At 30.6% G+C, this 23,024-nt stretch overlaps 1 protein-coding gene across 1 annotated transcript; it reads left to right on the top strand.

Annotated features, from left to right (window-relative positions):
* Nucleotides 1-13,639: 13,639 nt before the first annotated feature.
* On the top strand, nt 13,640-22,347 carry LOC132937089 (uncharacterized). Its single transcript, XM_061003917.1, is given in 8 exon segments — nt 13,640-13,679; nt 13,785-13,903; nt 14,159-14,263; nt 14,726-14,821; nt 14,921-15,019; nt 15,095-15,169; nt 15,237-15,346; nt 22,305-22,347. Coding segments are annotated over 8 exon segments (687 nt in total).
* The last annotated feature ends 677 nt before the right edge of the window (nt 22,348-23,024 follow it).

The following is a 23,024-nucleotide window of genomic DNA, read 5'->3' as shown; positions in this document are numbered from 1 at the left end:
TTAATCAGGCCATAATGTGTAGAACCTCGCATCTTAGTACAGCGCCCACCCCCTCTGCTTTATACGATAAATACGAGGGTGAGTGAGATAGGGTGAATTAAATAATTTGAGTAGGTAGTTTATAGTAGTACCCAGTTATTTTTCTTTGAAGTTATGTTGACTAGTGCTAGAATATGTTAGATCATGATAAAAAGTACAGGTAATACAAAATCATGGTCACAACATTTTTAAATCTGTAATTGATCTACTTTTTAATTTAGTTGATTTATTGTAAATAGTATATTGTAATAATTTATAAAATAACGTATTATTTTAATTGTAATCTCGCATCATTGAAAAATCAGGTAATATAAAATTGTATCAATATTTACTTTTGTATATATATTTCAAAACAATTACTTTACTTACAAAAAATGAAGGAACTATAAGTATAAATAATAAACATAAGGCATAATAGAACAAATCTAATAACAAATTAGAAACCAGCACGAAAAAGTAGTTTAAAAAGTTAATATTTAACTCTCATGATTAAAAAAGTTAAAATTTGTATACCAGTATGCTATTAGTAATATTTTAATTCAGCAGGTCATTGTGTATAAAAACCATAGTACCCACATAAGTAAATTGTAAATATAATGGCAGAAGGTTTAAGTTATTATGTCATAACTAAGATAATTTTTTTTATAATATCTGATGATAAATATTGTCTGCTTACAATTGTATAGATTGGAGAACAAAATAGTCTGCCACAATTGTCTTTTTTAAATCAGGGAACAATTATCGATCGAGGGACTATAATATCAAAGCGCGCGCATCACGTCCACACTAGATGATGGAAAAACCTAATAGTTTCATTTTTTATGAATATTGACATATTTTGATAAGATGTCTCACTATTTTAGATTCTGAGCGAAGCGATGAATGTATTGATTCTACAATGATGTGTGTTTTTTTTTTTATTTTTTTTTATTTTTGTGTCTGTCATCACCTTTTAGGACAGTAAAAGTGCTTGGATTTTCTTCAATAGTAACTTTTCTGATAGAAAAGTGAATCTAGTTGGTACTTTGGGGGGTCAAAAGTAAAAATTTCCCAGTAGTTTTCACAAGCGACGTGAAAAACAAAAGAAAAATTAAGGAAAAACGGGAATTTTTACACAAAATCTGTTTTCGAGAAAATCGATTTTGGTTTTTGGTGTAACTCTAAAACAAATGACCGTAGGGACATGAAATTTTGACTGAATGTTTATATTAGCATTTTCTATACACCATAAAATTTACAAAATATTTTGACTCTTTTTGAGCTGTTTGTCACGGCCATTGTCAGTTTTCAATTTTTTTAGTTTTTTTTTCTATAAATATCAATAAAATTTTATCTGTCGAGTAAAAAAGCTTGAAAATTTAATAGAAGGCTCCTAGTTTATTGTTTCAAAGGCAGATGAAAAAAATTAAAAATCCTTAGTCACAGTTTTTAATTATAAGCATTTAAAGTTCAAATTTTGACAAAATACGGAAAAATCACGAAAAATAGCAAATTATTTTGATGAGAATTCATAAAAATTTTTCTTTTTAAATCTAAGATTTGAAAATGTAATATAAGATTACTCATAAGTTTGTCTACCTTTATCAAAAAAAAAATGTCTAGAAGAAACTTAAATTAAATTTTTATGAGCGTCTGAAATTTATATTTTTACAACATTTGATATTTACTCGATTTCTCATGTAACAATTTTCTTATTTTATTGTAATTAAAAAACGAATGACTGTAGATACTTGAAAATTTCACTGAATGTTTATATTAGCATTTTCTATACACCATAAAATTTACAAAATATTTTGACTCTTTTTGAGCTGTTTACGGCCATTGTCAGTTTTCAATTTTTTTAGTTTTTTTTTCTATAAATATCAATAAAATTTTATCTGTTGAGTAAAAAAGCTTGAAAATTTAATAGAAGGCTCCTAGTTTATTGTTTCAAAGGCAGATGAAAAAAATTAAAAATCCTTAGTCACAGTTTTTAATGATAAGCATTTAAAGTTCAAATTTTGACAAAATACGGAAAAATCACGAAAAATAGCAAATTATTTTGATGAGAATTCATAAAAATTTTTCTTTTTAAATCTAAGATTTGAAAATGTAATATAAGATTACTCATAAGTTTGTCTACCTTTATCAAAAAAAAAATGTCTAGAAGAAACTTAAATTAAATTTTTATGAGCGTCTGAAATTTATATTTTTACAACATTTGATATTTACTCGATTTCTCATGTAACAATTTTCTTATTTTATTGTAATTAAAAAACGAATGACTGTAGATACTTGAAAATTTCACTGAATGTTTATATTAGCATTTTCTATACACCATAAAATGTTGAAAATATTTTGACTCTTTTTGAGCTGTTTACGGCCATTGTCAGTTTTCAATTTTTTTAGTTTTTTTTTCTATAAATATCAATAAATTTTTATTTGTTGGGTAAAAAAGCGTGAAAATTTAATATTAGACTCCTGATATATCGTTTTAATAGCAGTTGAAAAATATTAAAAATACATATGCACAATTTTTTTTTATAAGCATTTAAAGTTCAAATTTTGACAACATTTATCAAATTTATAATTTATTAATTATTTTGTGGTTAAAATTTTATAAAATGTTTAACTTTTATGGCTAAGGATTGAAAATTTAAAACAAGGCTCCACGTTAATAGGTTATATATAAATTACTTTATTCACAATAATATCATCAAATATACTTGGTAATATCATAGGGTGACTGACCGTTTTCGCTCAGAATCGTTTTTCTTATACAATGATATTATATCATTGAATTCAAATTTAACACCATCCATTACAGTGACCCACTTGTAACCTACTGTACAGCAGAGCGACATCCACTTATCCACCTTTTTTTTTATATACTAATGTGTTGTCAATGTTTTATTCGTATTTCCACAGTGAAACTATAACGGACGTCTTGTAGTTTTATTCCATCATACATTGTGTCTTAAGATATTTAAGATATTATATTGTTTTAGTTTATTTGTTACTTGTTTAAGATATTATATTTGTTTAATTAGTATTTTTAAACTGACCGGTAAATACATATTTTCTATTAAAAATAAGTTACTAATTATAGCCTATAATAGGTATGTAATATATATCACAAGCAAATATTGAAATATATTTCAGTATCTTTACTTTTGAGTTTTGATAATCCTTTTAGATTCTGAGCAAAGCGATGAATGTATTGATTTTACAATGGTGTGTTTTTTAAAAAAATTTTTTTTGTGTCTGTTATCACCTTTTAGGAGGGTAGAAGTGCTTGGATTTTCTTCAACAGTAACTTTTCTGATAGGAAAGTGAATCTAGTTGGTACTTTGGGGGGGGGGGGGGTCAAAAGTCTGTTTCCGAGAAAATCAATTTTGGTTTTTAGTGTAACTCTAAAACAAATGAACGTGACACTTTCACTGGTTGTTTATAATTGCATTTTCTATACACGATAAAATTTTAAAAATATTTTGATTTGTTTTGAGCTGTTTACGAACATTTTCAGTTTCTATTTTTTTAAATTTTTTTTCTATAAAGATCAATAAAATTTTATTTGTTGGGTAAAAAAGCGTGACAATTTAATGCAAGGCTCCTGATATATTGGTACAATAATGAAAATACATAGGCACAATTTTTTTTTTTTAAGCATTTAAAGTTCAAATGTTGACAACATTTATCAAATTTAAAGTTTAATAATTATTTTTAAGTTAAAAATTTATAAAATGTTCAATTTTTATAGATAAGGATTGAAAATTTAAAACAAGGCTCCACATAAATAGGTTATAAATAAATTACTTTATTCACAATAATATCATAAAATGTACTTGGTAATATCATATGGTGATTAACCGTTTTCGCTCATAATCGTTTTTCTTATATACAATGATATTATATCATTGAATTCAAATTTAACACCATTCATTACAGTGACCCACTTGTAACCTACTGTACAGCAGAGCGACATCCACTTACCCACCTTTGTGTGTTTCCTTCCCGATTATTTTGAGAAATGAGAAGTACCTATGTACTACTGTATCTAGCATTAATTATTATACATTGCTCACTGCAATCTAACACGTTATACGAGAAATGATAATTGACGATCAATAGACAGTGATACGGTTAACGATACAACATTTTTTTTATCGAAAATTATTAAGTACCTACCTACATATTAATACATAGAGCAATATAGAAGCGACACTTACCCCTCCACTTTCATCTTTTTAATTTCATGGCGGAATGATTGATGTTGTAAAATTGGTGGCAACTAGTAACACAGAAGTTACGAACTATTTTAAGGCTGTTTAAAAATCTCGACACATTAACATTGCCACCCGATAGTGTCGCCCTGTGATACCTATTATTTATTAATATAAATTATAATAGGTTTTTATTTTTTACTACCTACGATCCAATCTCCCGCACTACAAATATTACAATGTTGTGACTATATTCGTTATCTCACCACTGCTTGGGCTGCGGCCGAACCGATTGTAGTGACAGACGACAGTACAATGATAAATATTATTATAATATTTTTATTGGCATAAAGAATATAATATTATGATGGTTAGAAATTTATATATTAATATTTATATTGAAATTTACACAAAACTACGTAACCTAACTGTACAAGGTTTTTTTATTATAATTGAAACTTTGTAATATTACATGATACCTATTTAAACATTTACAAAATAAATAAATAGAAGTTTTAATATTTTAACTTTTATGACTATTCAATTGGTGTGCTCCGTAATAAACATAAACATCACATACCTCCTACCTACTACAAATATTCTATCAGAAAACATTTAATGATTAATGAACATATTATAAGATACCGTAGGAAAACTACGATTTACGAATTGGCAGCTGTTTACAATTTTTTTGTGTACTGAATTTTAGTATTATAATGTCTGTGTGATATGATAGCGAGGCTGCATTCGAATTGCGTGCAGAAAAAAAGAACTATGTTTGACAACAACCGAATTGCGTGCGCGGTTTTTTCGAGACACAGTCGAATTGCGTGCGTGGTTTCTTCATGACAGAGCTGAATTGCGTGCGCATATTTTATTTAAAGACAACCGGTTTTCACCGAGCTGGATGTGTCGGCCGGAGAATCATTTATCTGTATTTAATATGATAGCTATATATGGGTATGGGTATTATCATTGATTATAAATACTAGTATGTACTAGTAGTACTATGTAGGGAATGGGACTTTTCGGTAATAAGATATAAGCTGATAATTTGATAAATAATATTAAACGATCTATATTCTATATGAAATTGGAATTGAATATCAGTTGATAGTCAACACTCAATCGTGACCAAAATAGAAGTGAATCAAATGTTAAGCGAAAAAAATAAAAATTATATATAATTAACGGGTATAAATTTCATTTTCAAACATTTTTAAATAACAACATACAGAGATGGGCATGTACTAAACGTTTGTGTAAATCTTTTTTTAAGTTAAGTGAAAATGACAATTTATTATATCCTTAAATATCATATCCAAATACTCAGCACAATTTATTAGAACCAGTTACAAATAAACTGTAGGCAAAGTCTATTGATTTATATCGATCATATATCGTTTTCAATGATATTTTTAATAATTGCTTACATGTGGCAGAACAAATTGACGCAGAAATTAAAATTCCACGCATTACATCCAAACAAAAAAAAAATGGATCAAATTACGAAACCAATACTACTGAATGCTATTACAGATTTTCCATCTTTATTTCATACTTAGATTCACTGATTTCATCTCTTTTACGACGATTTTCAAAAACAATTAAAACAGCATTCTTAATAAGTCTCCTGCATCCTACAAATATTAAAAAGTAGGTACACCATTAATGATTTCAATGAAAAAATTAAGCTGATTAGTGATCATTATTAAATTGGAAAGTGTGATCAAATTTCGTTTGTTGATTTATTGGCTAGTTGCAAATATTATCCAGCGATTTTTCAAGTATTAGCATAACAGTATATTTACATTTATATGTGAAAATAAAACTAAATCTTTAGTATCTTACAATTGAGAATTTTTTTACTTTGCCCCTCCTAAAACTTTGCCTATGAGCGCCCATGCTTATATACTATAAACATACAAGTTAATTCAAATAAAATACTCACCAACACTTTAATTAGGTAGTCATTTATTTTTTCATTCAGCATTATTTTCAGAGCATGTCTTATAAAATTATCAGTTACAGGTTAAAATTGCATCTTGTCAAATGACAATTCTATGATAAAATATAAATAAGTATATTTTTATATTATAATAATCATAGTTATAATAGATATTATAGTTAAACTATGAAGTACCCATTATAACTATATAAGGAATTACTCTTGATAGTTATTATAAACAGTTTTAAAAAATATCAAATGGTATAAATTAGATTCAAAATAATAATAAAAAAACCTAATTTAAAAAATGAGTTTACCATTTCTAATATAGCACCTTATATAAATAAAAAATATACCTACATAATTTAACATTATCTAATTATTATTTAAATGTCAATGAGCACTTTAGTAGACATGTAATAACTTAACTAAATGTAATTTAAATAAATTATTACAGGTAATCACAATTCTTCCATATTGTAATAGTATAATTAGTGATGAATCCAGGTAAACTTCAGGGAGGTGGGCAAATTCCCCCCAATCCTAAAATTACTTCCATCCTCCCCCTGACAAATAAAACTTTCAAAGTAATGTACCCATTTATAAAACGTACAATACTCGTTACGATTACGGCACCTAATGGCGTTCACTAAAATATCTTGTTTTTAGACTGTATTGCTAGTATAGGTACTATCTACTAACTTTCCCAAACAAAACTAAAGTTAGTCCCCGGCAGAGCTTATATTTTGGGAGGGCTAAAAGTACCAAGACGACACAGGACTGGGGAGGGGGGGGACTATGTCCCCACACCCCAATATCCACCGTAATTCACATCAACAAAACATATATACAAATTCAACTCTATAATCCTTAATTTAATTTTAATACAAATTTTCTGTTTTTAGTACAGTACACTTCTAAAATGTCTTCATTATTTAACAAGTTAGCAACATCTCTCTCGATATTCAGAACTGCCAAATTTGTGAAATGGTCTTGTAGCGTACTAGTTTGTAACCAATTTTTGATACGCCTCATAGAAGAAAACAATTTTTTGCAAGTGGCTGGCTCTATGGGAATAATTATTGCAACTTGTAACTACTTATAAAGATTTGGATAAACATGTTTTTCGATCACTTTGCTAATATATCATTAATATTAAAATCAGGTTTAATAGTTATCATGCAGTTCCTTGCTACAGTAATTTCTGATTTGAAAGCTGGAATATTTAACATTAAAATATCCTAAAACAATTAAATATTACAATTAATTAATTTAGAAAAAAATATCATTGCAAAATGTAATATTAACCTTGTAATGATTTATAAAATATGAACTTTCAATAAAATCCATTTATATACAACAGAACATGCCATGAGTATACTCTTCGCCAGTACATTTCAACCGTAGTGTTTGAATCTACTACTTCATTTTCTGCTCCACTAGTTGCAAACGCCACATAATCATGAAGATTTTGAGTTTCCTTTCTTTGACATTTGGATCCTTTTATTATAAATTTAAACTGAAATATAAATTAAATTACTTTTAAAATAAACATTATTTAATATATGAATATAATTACCAATAGTTGGAATTTGTAAGTTAATGTTATTTTCATCAGCAAATTTAACTAATTTTTTCCAAACATTATGGAATTTTTCATCTGTTCTTGATGTTTCAAATGTTTTTACTTTGTAAACTATTACTTAATATGTTCATTATACTCAAAACATCTTTAAGAATAATAAGAAAAATAATGAATTCACATTTTGCCTGAAAAATTAAAATTAGTTTAAAGTTATTAAATTGAACAGTTATTACTTTATTAGTTTATTACCAAAATCTTGAGCAGTATCTTTATCGGATTGTTCATTAATTTTTTTTTCAAGATATTCATAATTGCATTAAAATTGTTTAACATAGCCTCGCAACTTTTGTACCTAAAAACCCATCTAGTATCACATACCCTTAACATATTGCCTTTTTTTAAAACCTAATTTAGATTGTATACCACATAACTTTGAATTTTTTGAAGGTCTTGAAAAATGGACATAACAGCTTCAAGTACGTTAAGAAAACCTAAAAAAACCAATGACAATGTGTGTAGTTTAAAATTAATAATATTTTTAAATTTAAGTGGTGTAGACTAAAGGCTTACCTTAATATTTTTGCACGTATCAACAACAACTAAGTTTGGTCGGTGTGCCATGCAGAGGGTGTAAATTGCACAAGGATAAAAGTCTTTAAATTTTTATTGGACTCCATTAATATGACCTGACATGACACTTGCACCGTCATATATCTGGGCAATAACCTTAACAGCATTCTGGCAAGTATGAAGACATTTTAGACAATGGCCCGTGCTGTATTTCTCCTCAAATTAAAATAATTGTTGACAATTATAATTTACAATGTCTACTGATGATTATTGTAATGTTGCGTTAAGTAACAAAAACAGAACAGAACTGACCCAAGTGTCAGTGCTGCATAACACCAACCAAATAGTACACAAACAAAGAATAGGATAGTGAGCAATATATACCTTTTATAAGTATATTCAAATTTAACGATAGGAATTTTATACTTTTGTCACCTCTTCCCAAAAAAAAGTATAAATCAGATAGGTATATGCTTGTATAGTAACGTTTATTATTAATGTCATTGACCTATAGATAAAATATGTTTCGACCATGGCAAATGTGCTCGACAGCTACAGCTGAGGCTGATGAACCCCAACAACTTAAAAACACTCACGTAAATTTAAAATGGGTCATGACTTACTTGGAGTATAGTGTTTATCCAGCTAGTATTCCTGATAAAGGTAGCCGAGCAAACTTTAGGAGATGTTGTCGACAATTTTTAGTAAAAGACGGAGTTCTCTATTACAAAAAGACGATGGCCAAAGTAATAATTACTCCAGAAGAACGAATACAAATCATTAAATTGGTTCATGATGGTGCTGATAGTTCTTTGGAAGCATCAGCTTTGTCATCACATCATCGTCGCGACGCCACACAAAAGCTTTTGAGAAAGCGATACTTTTGGCCGTCAATGTTGAGTGATGTGAGAGAATACATCAAGCAGTGTGATGCCTGCCAAAAAGCAAACCCTGTGACATTAAAAGTTGTTCCTGATCTACAATCGGTTTCAGTACCTAAGCAAGTGTTCAAACAAATCGGTGTTGATATTATGACACTTCCAGTAGTCGATAACATGAAATATGTTGTAGTAGCAATCGATTATTTTTCAAAGTGGTCTGAAGCAAGAGCACTTCCCGATAAAAGTGCAGAATCAGTTGCTCATTTCCTGTATGATGATATAATTTGTAGACATGGCTGTCCTTTAATTCATATTACCGATCAAGGAAGAGAATTTCTTAACAAACTCATATCAGAATTATTTCGCTTAACTGGTACCAAGCAAAGAGTGACTTCAGCGTATCATCCTCAAGCAAATGGTATAGTTGAACGCCAGGACAGAACTATAAAAAACTGCTTTCTCAAAGTTCTGCAAGATAATAGTAATAAGTGGCCTTATATTTTGCAAGGTGTACTATTTGCACATCGTACGATTCAACACACTTCAACAAATTTTTCTCCTTTCCAAGTTTTATATCAAAGAGAACACATATTGCCTGTTGATATTTGTAATTTAAAATCAACCGAAGAAGGCATGATATCTGATGATCTTAGTACCATATCCGCTAATGACGTGTTGGATAAAGTTGCTTTTAATAAAACATTTGAAAAAATGTTAAATATGAGGAGTATAATGGAAGATAAAGTCCACACAAACATTGAAAATGCTCAAGTACGGCAACGAGTTTCATACAACAAACGCCATAAAACCGATAGTGTGTTTAATGTGAATGACAAGGTTTTACTTAGAAACCTCAAGAGAGATGACCGAAAAGGAGGTTGGAGTGCACTTCCCTGGAAACCAAAAATTGGTTATTATATTATTGATTCAATAAATTCAAATAAAACCTGTGTCCTAATATACAAAGGCAAAATTATGAGAACAAGGCAAAACTTGTCAAATTTAAAACATTATTTTGATAAAGTTATACAACTTGATGATGCTATTGAAGAAATTCCAGGAAATGTATATCAAAATATTTTTTCAAGATATTATAATCCGGTTTCGTACGTGTGGCAAAAGATTCAATGTAGATACTTCAATTTGACAATTAAGCATTTTCATAGACTATCTTCAATGCCAAAAGTCTTGAATAAGCCGTCAACAACAAAAAATATAATTGGTGACGGTAATTGCTTTTATAGAGCCTTATCGTGGTGGATTACAGGTGATGAAGATTCTCACACAATAATTAGGAAAGAGCTGAAAAAGGTAATTATAATTAATTTTTATACAATTTCATATTTATATTTTTAAATTGATTCTTTTTGATAGTTTGTAAGAAATGATGATCAGGTAATTAAATTTATTGGTGGCCAAACTCAGATGGAAGACTATTTAATAAGCAACCCTATTGGGAAGAATGGTAAATACAATTTAATGTTCATGAATGATTAATAAATGTGCAGAGAAATATGTGCTATTATTTTATTTACTTGTATTACAACTGGTTTTATATTTCACTCAACTACACACTACAATACATTTTATAGCAAATTTAAATTATGATTTATTAATTATTCAAAAAAAAAAAATTTATTCTAATATTAAATATTATATGAGTATTATAACTACCTATATTTCAGCAATTTGGGCTACTGAAGTTGAGCTATTTGCTGCAGCTCTATTAATGAACACAACTATAATAGTATATACTTTTTCTAACATACCAGATTGGCAAGTATTCCATAAATCTGGTAAAATTCCAGACGTATTTAATATACATGAAAAATGTATATACTTAATTAACACAAATAGTAACCATTTTGATGTTGTTACTTCTGTAGAAGATCTAAAGTAAAAAGTAAAAAGTTAAAACTATAATATACCTATATAATATTATAATATAATATTGATAATTAATAGTAATAAAATATTATTTAATATTTATTTTATTATGATCATTCATGATAATATTGTATAGGTATTTGACAAGTAGTCAAGTAGTCAAGTAATCTACTATTCATTTTTATAATTATATCAAATTGTTTTTTTAGATTCTGAGCGAAGCGATGAATGTATTGATTCTACAATGATGTGTGTTTTTTTTTTTATTTTTTTTTATTTTTGTGTCTGTCATCACCTTTTAGGACAGTAAAAGTGCTTGGATTTTCTTCAATAGTAACTTTTCTGATAGAAAAGTGAATCTAGTTGGTACTTTGGGGGGTCAAAAGTAAAAATTTCCCAGTAGTTTTCACAAGCGACGTGAAAAACAAAAGAAAAATTAAGGAAAAACGGGAATTTTTACACAAAATCTGTTTTCGAGAAAATCGATTTTGGTTTTTGGTGTAACTCTAAAACAAATTACCGTAGGGACATGAAATTTTGACTGAATGTTTATATTAGCATTTTCTATACAACATAAAATTTACAAAATATTTTGACTCTTTTTGAGCTGTTTACGGCCATTGTCAGTTTTCAATTTTTTTAGTTTTTTTTTTCTATAAATATCAATAAAATTTTATCTGTTGATTAAAAAAGCTTGAAAATTTAATAGAAGGCTCCTAGGTTATTGTTTCAAAGGCAGATGAAAAAAATTAAAAATCCTTAGTCACAGTTTTTAATTATAAGCATTTAAAGTTCAAATTTTGACAAAATACTGAAAAATCACGAAAAATAGCAAATTATTTTGATGAGAATTCATAAAAATTTTTCTTTTTAAATCTAAGATTTGAAAATGTAATATAAGATTACTCATAAGTTTGTCTACCTTTATCAAAAAAAAAATGTCTAGAAGAAACTTAAATTAAATTTTTATGAGCGTCTGAAATTTATATTTTTACAACATTTGATATTTACTCGATTTCTCATGTAACAATTTTCTTATTTTATTGTAATTAAAAAACGAATGACTGTAGATACTTGAAAATTTCACTGAATGTTTATATTAGCATTTTCTATACACCATAAAATGTTGAAAATATTTTGACTCTTTTTGAGCTGTTTACGGCCATTGTCAGTTTTCAATTTTTTTAGTTTTTTTTTCTATAAATATCAATAAATTTTTATTTGTTGGGTAAAAAAGCGTGAAAATTTAATATTAGACTCCTGATATATCGTTTTAATAGCAGTTGAAAAATATTAAAAATACATATGCACAATTTTTTTTTATAAGCATTTAAAGTTCAAATTTTGACAACATTTATCAAATTTATAATTTATTAATTATTTTGTGGTTAAAAATGTATAAAATGTTTAACTTTTATGGCTAAAGATTGAAAATTTAAAACAAGGCTCCGAGTAAATAGGTTATATATAAATTACTTTATTCACAATAATATCATCAAATATACTTGGTAAAATCATAGGCTGACTGACCGTTTTCGCTCAGAATCGTTTTTCTTATACAATGATATTATATCATTGAATTCAAATTTAACACCATCCATTACAGTGACCCACTTGTAACCGACTGTACAGCAGAGCGACATCCACTTATCCACCTTTTTTTAAATTTATTTTATAAGTTTGTTGTTTGTTATAATATCAATACACTTTTTAAGACTGACCATGTAATTGTGAATATTATGATTTATAATATAATATTTTTAACATATAAATAATTAATAGTAATAAAATATTATATCATTCGTTAAAATTTTATACTTGACAAGTTGACTAGGTATTGTAATTTTTTTTATTTTTAATTTTGTTGTTTATTAAATCTGGCCTTATTTAACATACATACTAATAATAGAAGACTTATTGACTAAAATAAAATATTTTGTTTATTAGTTGGCTGCAATAACCTTCTATGTCCAAAAATAAAATTGGATGTAAATAGTTTTTGCAATTAATGAAAATATAATTATCATAGTTTTTTAGTTTTTTATAAATATTAAAAAAGAAGTAAAATAATTGGATGGTCTCTGTGCAAAAGGGCACAAGTCAATTTTAGACATTTTCGGGTTAAGTATGAATTTTATAGGAAATGTTGTGCTGCGTTTAGTGGTACCACTGTTTTTAACACATCTCCAATAATTATCAAGTTATTTGATAGTGCGATAAGTCATTAGTCATGATTATATAATTTTCTTGGTGTAAAAGGGCTTATGTCAATATCACGTTATGTGTAAAAGGACAATATTCGAAATTGTGTATGCGGTTTTGTGCTAAAGGGCACAAGTCATTATTTGAAGTATTATTATATTATTATTTTGTTATTTTGATGTCTGGGTTGAGTATAGGAAAGTTACTTTGTCCATAACAGTTTGATCTCTTTGCTATAAATCTAAAATATTATCTAATAAAAATCTCTTAGATCTAAATACCTATATTACCTTTTTGTGTAGCATTGCTGAACATTTTAATATATATGTCGAGAAGAACCAATAAGATATTAGGACTAGTAAGTGGTGAGTATTACCTGAGCAACACTTGGCCCTACGTTACATGTCTACAGTATAATATTATGAGTATAATACTCATTTTAAAAATATGATGTTTTAATTTTATAACAGATTCTAATGGTTGTAATATTAATTATAAAGTTCCTAAACCACACGTGCGTAGAAATTTAATCAGAGAGCTAAACTCAGCAAAACACACTTCATTTTACAATTGTAAAAAAAATGTATCAGTAAGTTAACCTATAACATTAAATCAGCTTAAGACTTGAGAAAACCCTACACGAGCATACAACATAGTAAACTTGTGTTCAGTAGAACCAATTTTGTGTTTTAAGCCGAGTGAATTTATCTATATTATTCAAACTTAGAGCTATGAACATCATAGAACATTTTTTTATCAGATAACCATTTTACTTGGCTTATTATCCAAGTATCTAGTTAGTTTTAATAATCCTTATCCTTTATACTTATCTGTTTTAATGTAGGAATGGATTAATAATAATGACAGTGCAAAATATAAAAAGCATGACGGTAATTTTGTAGATTTGGAAACTATTAATCCACCTGAACATATTTTATCTTCAGTCAAAGTAAGTTTATTTGTTCTCAATTAAAATTATTTTGAATAGGTATTTGAAGAAATTAACTTTTTAACACATTCTCTCTTAATTACTAAAAAAATAAAAAATATTATTCACCTTTCTCATGTTTTTATACTTTTTTTTACATTGTACCTACCTATTCTTCAAATATTTTTTAACAGTGTTGATTCTTATAATATGTAGAATATCTGATGGCTTAATCTGCTACTTTTACATTTTAAACTTAAATAATAATATAAATTATTGACATAAATTTGAGCTATTTATAATTAAAAGTTTATAATATTATATATTAAGATAAATTAGTAAAAATAGTAAACATTATAATTAGAAATAGCCAAATAACTTAGGAAGAAGAAATTTTTTTTTAATTCATAAATTATTAATGAATTATTTTGGATTAAAAGTAAAAAATAGTCTAGTCATTTATTTTTTTTTCATTAAAAATAGGATGATGCTAATAAGGTTATTGAGAATGCTAAAAGTTTAAATGAAGACATACCTATGCAGGAAGATGATATAAGAATATGATATTGAGATGTTATGGTAAGCATTTTTTATCATGGTAAAATCATATTATGTGAATTATGATAACTACTAATTAGTAGCTACACATTACACAATTTCTATTATTTATTTGTATAGAGTATAGACAACTTTGAATATATATTTTTAAACGAACCTGAACAAGCTACAGTCAATATTCAAAACAAAATAATATCAAATACAATTTTCGAATCTGAGGTAGGTAAGAATTAGATCCATTATCTATTATTTTATAAATTAAAAATTAAAATAAATATTCAATTTATTGAATAGACTATAGAAGAAGTTGAACATTTTCAAAATGAATGTGTAGAAACAGTTGAGTGTGTTGGAGTTTTTGAACATTTGGTAACTAATAATATTATAGATTTAGCATTAATTTAGCAAAAAACGTTTTTTTCTATTGTTAAAATAGCAAAATTATAATGATCAGGAAAAAGCAAATGACATAATAAATGATGTGCCTGAAATCTGTATGTCTATAGTTGAAGAAAATGTTCATACACGAAATGAAAAAAAAAGAGAGTAAGTAAGAAAAATGACACAAGACAACGTAGAAATGACATAACACTAAAAAGAAATTCTGGTGATGAGTATAAGACAAGGACGGAAAAAACGATGGGTAAGCGAGTTTGTGTACCCTTGGTTAAATGTAGAGCAAATTGTCTAGAAAAAGTTGATAGCGAGTTACAACAAAAAATATTTACCAATTATTGGTCTTTTAAAATCTATGATAGGCGAATCACATTTATTTCTGGTTTAATAACAAGTAGCGATAAAATTACACAGAGAAAAAGAAGAAATACCCCGGAAAAACAAAAAAATCGAGATAAAACATATCATTACTCTATTCCCAAAGACGGTAAAAATGTTTTAGTGTGTAGAGGGTGCTTTTTAAAAATATTCGGGGAAACTGACAAATTTATTAGAAATATCTGTCTTAAAAAGATTAATTCTCCCGTCAATACCTGTTCACCAGATAAAAGAGGAAAGGCTGTACCGCGAAATAAATTTTCACCTGAAGTTATAAAAAATATAACAAATCACATTGACAACCTTCCAGCATATCAAAGTCATTATTATCGTCGTGAAACAAGTAAAAAATATTTGCCTTCCCATTTTACATTACAACATATTTACGACGAATACTCTAAAACTGTGTTACTGGGATTAAAAATGGACCCTGAAAAAATTAGCACAATCCAAGCATTCAAAACACCATCGAGAATTAAGGAGGTACAAAGTTATTTGGGGTTCCTAAATTGCTATAGAAAATACGTCAAAGATTTTGCGGATATCATCCAACCACTTATAGAACTCACAAAAAATACAAAAAAATGGACATGGGAAAAAAGGCACCAAGAAGCATTCGATAGATCAAAGAAAGTCTTTTTAGATAAAGTCATAATCTCATTTCCAAAACTACAACACCCAATGTACATCAACACAGATGCATCCGAAGTAGCAATCGGGGGAGAACTATTTCAAATCTTAGATAACAACGAACGAGCAACACTAGGATATGCTAGTAGGACTCTCAAACCACCAGAAAGACGATACACGGCAACGGAAGTCGAAGCTTTGGCATTAGTATATTGCTGTAATAAATTTAGGCAATACATATTAGGAAATAAAACATTCATTTTAACGGATCATCATGCATTGACATTCTTAAAACAATGCAGATTAACAAGTGGCCGATTAACCCGATGGACGTTTGCGTTACAAGAATACGAGTTAGAGATCATATATGTTCCAGGCAAAGACAATATAATAGCTGATACATTGACGAGATACCCGAGAACGACCGATAATAGAATTGAAAAAAAACTATACCTAAACAAAATTATATTGGATAGATACAGCAAGGAATTGCGAAACGAAATTGACAATCTAAAACAATTACAGGAGCGTGACAAAAGAATAAGCAAATTAAAAACAAAACAGTCAAAACATGTTACGACCAAGGATGGTATAATATTCGTAAAAGACAAAGAAGATTGGCAAATCGCAATACCAGAACAAATGGCAAGAAGACTCACACTAGAAACACACACGATTTTCGGACACCCAGGAAGATATAAAACCTACCACTTAATTAGAGAAATAGGAACATTCAGAAATATGCACAAAATTGTCATGGACACCATCAGAAGTTGTAATGAATGTCAGAAAAACAAACCAATTAACTATAACCCGAGCGGACCAATCAAAATATACAAATCAACCAGAATCCTAGAAAAAGTGTCAATCGATTTAATGGGCCCATTACCTACTGGTAGAGGAGGGGTACACTACATTTTGGCAGTATTAGACACATTTTCTAGATACATCAAATTATACACATTGAAGAAAGCAACATCAAAAGCCATAATAAATCGATTAGAAAAGGATTATATACCTACGATCGGATGTCCGGAAGCAATCCAATCCGATAATGGTACTCAGTTCACAGCAAAATTGTGGAAGGAAACACTAAAAAAGTGGAGTATAAAAACTAAATTCAACTAAATACCACCCACAATCAAATGCAGTGGAGAAGTACAACAGGGAGATAGGACGATTATTACGCACGTACTGTCATGACCAACATAGAAAATGGCCAACATACCTCGAACAAATAAAAAAGTGGATGAACAGAGTAAGATCGGAGGTAATAGAAATGACACCGGAACAATTGATGACGGGAAATAGGTCAAAACATGAAATTGAGAACCTGATCACATTTCCAGAGAGTCATACAAAAAAGAAACACCAAGAATTGGTAAATTGGGCAGCTGAAAGAGTTTTAAACAAGGCAGAAAGAAAAATAGCCAAAACAAAACAGAGAAAACACGTCACATTAAATGGTATTAATAAAAAACCATCACTTATCAAACGCAGAGAATAACGAAATAAAAAAATTATTCAACATCTTTGAAGGACCATACACCGTTACAAAAGTCATCAGTGAAAATACATTAGCAATTATACACCCTACTTCGAAAAAGGAACTTCTGATTAACGTAGCAGAAGTACGTCCATACTACTGTATGGACGAACAAAATTAGAAAAAAAAAACATAACACATAATAAGACCCAATCACATCATTAGAACGATGAACCAATCATCGAACAGAAAATGGGTCGAAAAAAACTATATAAGATGAAAAAATTCTAAATAAAATTAAAACAGTCACAATGGCACCCGTTTCGGAAGCTAGACAAAAAGAACGAGAGCTAGCAGCAAAAGCTGGGAGAAAACCTGTAGAAAAAGAAAACTTGCTGGGATTTATATCAATCTAAGCAACTAGAATACAGGCAATGCCGCATCAACTGGCAATACAGAACACACCAGAAGAAGCACAAACAAACAAAGACAAACACTTATACATCATTTAATGGGTTACGGAAGTAAATGCCGCGAGGAAGAAACAAACTACAGACTGGAACCAACCAATAGATTGGAGAATGGTAACAGCCACGACATTACACCAATATATCCAATTTGAAAAACGGAACGTCAACATAAACCAAGCAGTAGATTACGTAAAGAATCAACTGGCACAACATGAGCGGCCAATGAAGATACGCAAGATAGAAAAAGAACCAACGCTGATATGGCACATGAGTAACAATCAACTACGAACGGCCGTATACAAAGCAGCTCAAACACGCACACGTTTATTCCAAACATTTTAAAAAATTTGTGCTAGATGGTTCCCACCCCGGCACAAATCTGGGGGGGGGGGGAGTTGTTACGGAATAAACAAAATAAAAGGGTTTTTATCAAAACCAACAAATACAACGAAATGACAGGTTAAAACTGAACAAGTGATAGATGAAAACCGCACCAAGTAAATGCAATGGTGTGGTGTTCATCTGTCATAACCAAACGCGCGGGCCAATCAGCGACTGACTAAGTTATCAGAAAGGGTTTATATACCGGACGATCTCGATAGCTTAGTCATTAACCATCTATCATCTATCATCACTGAGAAACTTGAAAAAACCTCATTCATCTTCTCAACTCCAGACAGGAAAAATGACTTACCAAACTTCATCCAGAACCACATCAGGAAAAAACGGAAACTGAGAGCAGCTTGGCAAAGGAGCGGAGACCCAGATATAAAAAAGTGCTTCAACAGACAGACAGCACTAGTAAGAGAGTTACTTCACTCTCACAGGGACAACGAATGGACATCGTTCCTAGGCTCAATAGACAACAACGCACAAGGCTGGTCGAAATTGTACAAACTTAATAAAAGACTTCTACGAAAGCCACCTCCTGTTCACCCACTGCAAGATCATGAAGGCAATCTCCAATTCGATCCAGAAACAAAAGCCAATATATTTGCTCAATCAATGGAAGAACAATTTAAGACTCCAGATACTCATTGCTGGGTCGATGACGTTGTTTGTGATTCAATAGAACAACATGATGAGGCAATATATAAAAAATCAATATTTTTCTCTCCTGGAGAGGTACACGAAGTCATACGCAGACTTCCTAACAAAAGTTCCCCAGGACCGGACAAAATCTCCAACTGCGCCCTAAAACACGGTGGTAAGAAATTCAAATTTTATCTTTGCCAAATATACAATGCCTGCGCTAGAATCGAATATTTTCCTAAACCTTGGAAAATAGCAACAATCATAATGCTACCAAAACCAGGAAAGGACCCCAAACTCCCAACTAATCATCGTCCGATTTCTCTTCTCAATACAATGGGAAAGGTTCTGGAAAAACTTCTCCTGTCTAGATTGAAAGTCTATATTATGCCAAAAATCCGTCCTGAACAGTACGGCTTCAGATCAGAACACAGTACGACTATTCAATTGATAAATGTTATAGATCTGGTTACTAATGATTTAAATATCAGACATAAAACAGCTGCAACATTCCTGGACATTCAAAAAGCCTTTGACAAAGTGTGGCATGAAGGTCTAATATTCAAGCCGTTAACAATGGACGTATCTCATCAACTAATCAACCTTCACAGATCTTTCCTCCTGAACCGATCATTTGAAGTTAGGATCGGCCACTCATTATCTTTCCCAAGAACAATTAGTGCAGGCGTCCCTCAAGGGTTGTGCTTATCACCTCATTTATTCTCGGTCTACATTAATGACATGCCAAAAGAGAAGGAAGCCAACATCACTCTCTTCGCAGACGACACGGTTTTCTTCGCTTCCGGAGCAACTAACAATGCAGCAATTTCAAGAGTCCAAAGACAAATAGACCTTGCAATACCCTGGTTCAAACAATGGAAGATATCACTGAATCCATTAAAAACCCAAGCTATCATGTTCACAAATCGTTCCACTCATCAATCCAATACCTTGCACTTTGGAAATACTTCGGTCTTATGGTCCAATTCTGTGAAATATCTGAGAGTAACTATAGACAGAAAACTTAATTTTGCAAATCACTTAAAATCATTGGTTCATAAAGCAACTGGAGCAAAGTTCTCACTATTTCCTCTCATCAACGAACACAGTCCACTTCCTCTTAAAATAAAGCTTTACATATATAAATCGTACATAAGACCAATCATTTTATATGCTTCTCCATCGTGGACAGCGAACATCTCAAGAGCCAGCTGGAAAAAGTTGGAAGCGTTCCAGTCCAAAACGTTGAGAACAATTACAGGCAGCCATTGGTACGTCTCTAACCATACAATAAGATCGTCATTAAATATATTATCTATAAAAGACTCCATTAACTTGGAAATGAATAGAACATTCCAAAAAATCAAAAACTCCAACTACGAACACATATCCGACATAGTAAACAGAAAACACCATAAAGAAATATTCAAAAAAAGACCCCTAAGCTTAGCATAATCATCTACAATTAACAGCCAACAATTACATGAAACTACTTGAATCTCTCTGCAAGAAGCGCACGCTTGATACAGAGTAAAACTAAAACAAAGCAAAGCAAAGCAAGATAACTTAGTCAGTCCATTTTCATTCCTTCAAACTATCAACATATACCAAAAACGTTCAGATAGAAGAAGGACCAGGACCAGGACCAGAAACACCAGCCACCGACGACAGACGATATTACCGCTCCACGGTCGCAAGAAGCATCCAGCCGACGAACACCGACGACTGCGCCGCGCAACGGCAGCAAGCAACGCCCCGCCACAGAAGGCCGACTACAACGCTGCTACCCGACGGTAAGTGTCGTTTAGCCGCCGACCAAAGACGAACACGCCGTTTCCCGACTACCAGTGCGTCCAACTGCCGACGACCGACGACACGCCGATCCTCGACCGCAAGCATTGCTCAGCCGACGAATACCGACGACCGCACCGCTCTTAGACGTGAGACCGGTATAAACCGCCGGCCAACGCCTCCGACACCGTCAGTGCCAGTTAACCACGTGACTGCGGCTCCACGGCATAAGACCCGTGTCAATCGATTCGTGCAGTGACAACGCCGGCCAATCCATAACCGCCGTTCATATCCCGGGCCAGCAGGATGACAGGACAAACCGACAACTCACGGCGCTGCAGCATCAAAAGGCCCTTGTCAGGGCCAACACATACCCAACCTCGGCACTTATTTAAGTTGTCCGATCCGAGTCTGGTTCGTCACCGGAGTGCCGCTTAACTAAGTTTGCACCGACGACGGCCGTCTCCCCGGCCAACCATTTTATTGTAAATACATCGTATAAACCATAGCCCGTTGTATAGATAGGGTCCGGCAGTCGCCCGACCAGCACCCAAGCACCACCGATTGTGCCGACTCACTTAATTAAGTCTGGTCGGCACAAATCGACGCTTTACTCGTCCCATTATTGTAAATATCATTATTAATTCACATAGCAATAGAGAGAATTGATTACCATAAATACAACCGTTGTTCTTTATTCACGACGCGGGTCGTCCAATCGGACGCACCGTATCAACTGTAGACAAACCTGTAAGTCGTACAATATACCAAAAATATTTTCAATTATCTGGTCTTAAAATTAAAAGTCCAAAAAAAGATACGTACGCTACTTGTGATAAATTAAAAATTCAACTGACTAACACAAATTGTTCTAACGAACAAAATATAACTCTGAAAAATCAACAAATTCAACACCATAACGATGCTGAAGAAGCGTATAGTATAAAAAAGCAAGACATTGCTACATCGTCTGATAATCATTGTGTACTCGCATTTGACTTATAGCAGTGCTTACCAACTCCTAGTTTGGAGTCTTCTGTTGCCAACTGTGGACTTTTAATTTTACCATACATGATACCGGGTCATCTATTGCTTCAAATTATATTTGGAATGAAACATTGGCGGAAAGGGGGGGCCAATGAAATCGGTTCATCTCTTTATCACTATTTCAATAATTTGCCATCAAACGTTTCCCATGTGACTATGTATAGCGACTGTTGTCCAGGACAAAATAAAAATGGAATAATTATGGCCATGTGCCTTTATTTTTTGAAAAGACAAGAAAATGTAAAGATCATTGACCATACATTTATGGTTCCAGGTCATTCCCGAATGGAATGCGATTCGGACCATGCGAAAATTGAAAAGGCAAAAAAACGTTACCCCTTCTCCATAAATCATCCACATGATTGGTTTAAACTTATCCAATGGGCTGGAAAAGATAAATTTATTAACACTGAAATGAAACAAGATCAATTTTTTGATTTTGGTAATTTATTGAAAACAAAATATCAAATGAAGAAAAAAAATGAAAATTGAGACATTTTTCTATTTCGTAATGTTAAATGGTTCAGGTACGAAAAAGAAAAAAAGACATTAGTGCAATATAAAGGTACATTAAACGCAGAAGATAAATTTGAAGAAATAAATATGATTCGCAGAAAAGTAAAAAGTGATGTATTACCAAAGGCCTATAACGAAATCTTACCGATAGCCGACGAAAAAAAAAAGGACCTTCTTTCCCTTTTACAATTCATACCAGAAGTTTATCACCATTATTATTATAATTTAAAATCAAACACAGATAATGTTAATGATGCAATAGTTTCATCCGATGATGATAATGATTCCTAACTCCTAAGTGGGAAATATCTACAGTTTTATTAATTATATTTTATTAAGTTAATGATTTGTGCAAAGAAGCGTATTTGTTATTTTAGTTTTTAAGTTATATCTTAATACAAAATAGTTTTATATTTTCATTATTTTGTAAGACGTAAATTGTATGTTAATCTGTTATTCTTTAATCTGTTATTTTAAA

The sequence above is a fragment of the Metopolophium dirhodum genome, chromosome 1, assembly GCF_019925205.1.
Source record: "Metopolophium dirhodum isolate CAU chromosome 1, ASM1992520v1, whole genome shotgun sequence".
Taxonomy (NCBI): Eukaryota; Metazoa; Arthropoda; class Insecta; order Hemiptera; family Aphididae; genus Metopolophium; species Metopolophium dirhodum.
The sequence above is the reverse complement of the archived record's forward strand: the minus strand, read 5'-3'. Positions and strand labels throughout refer to the sequence as shown.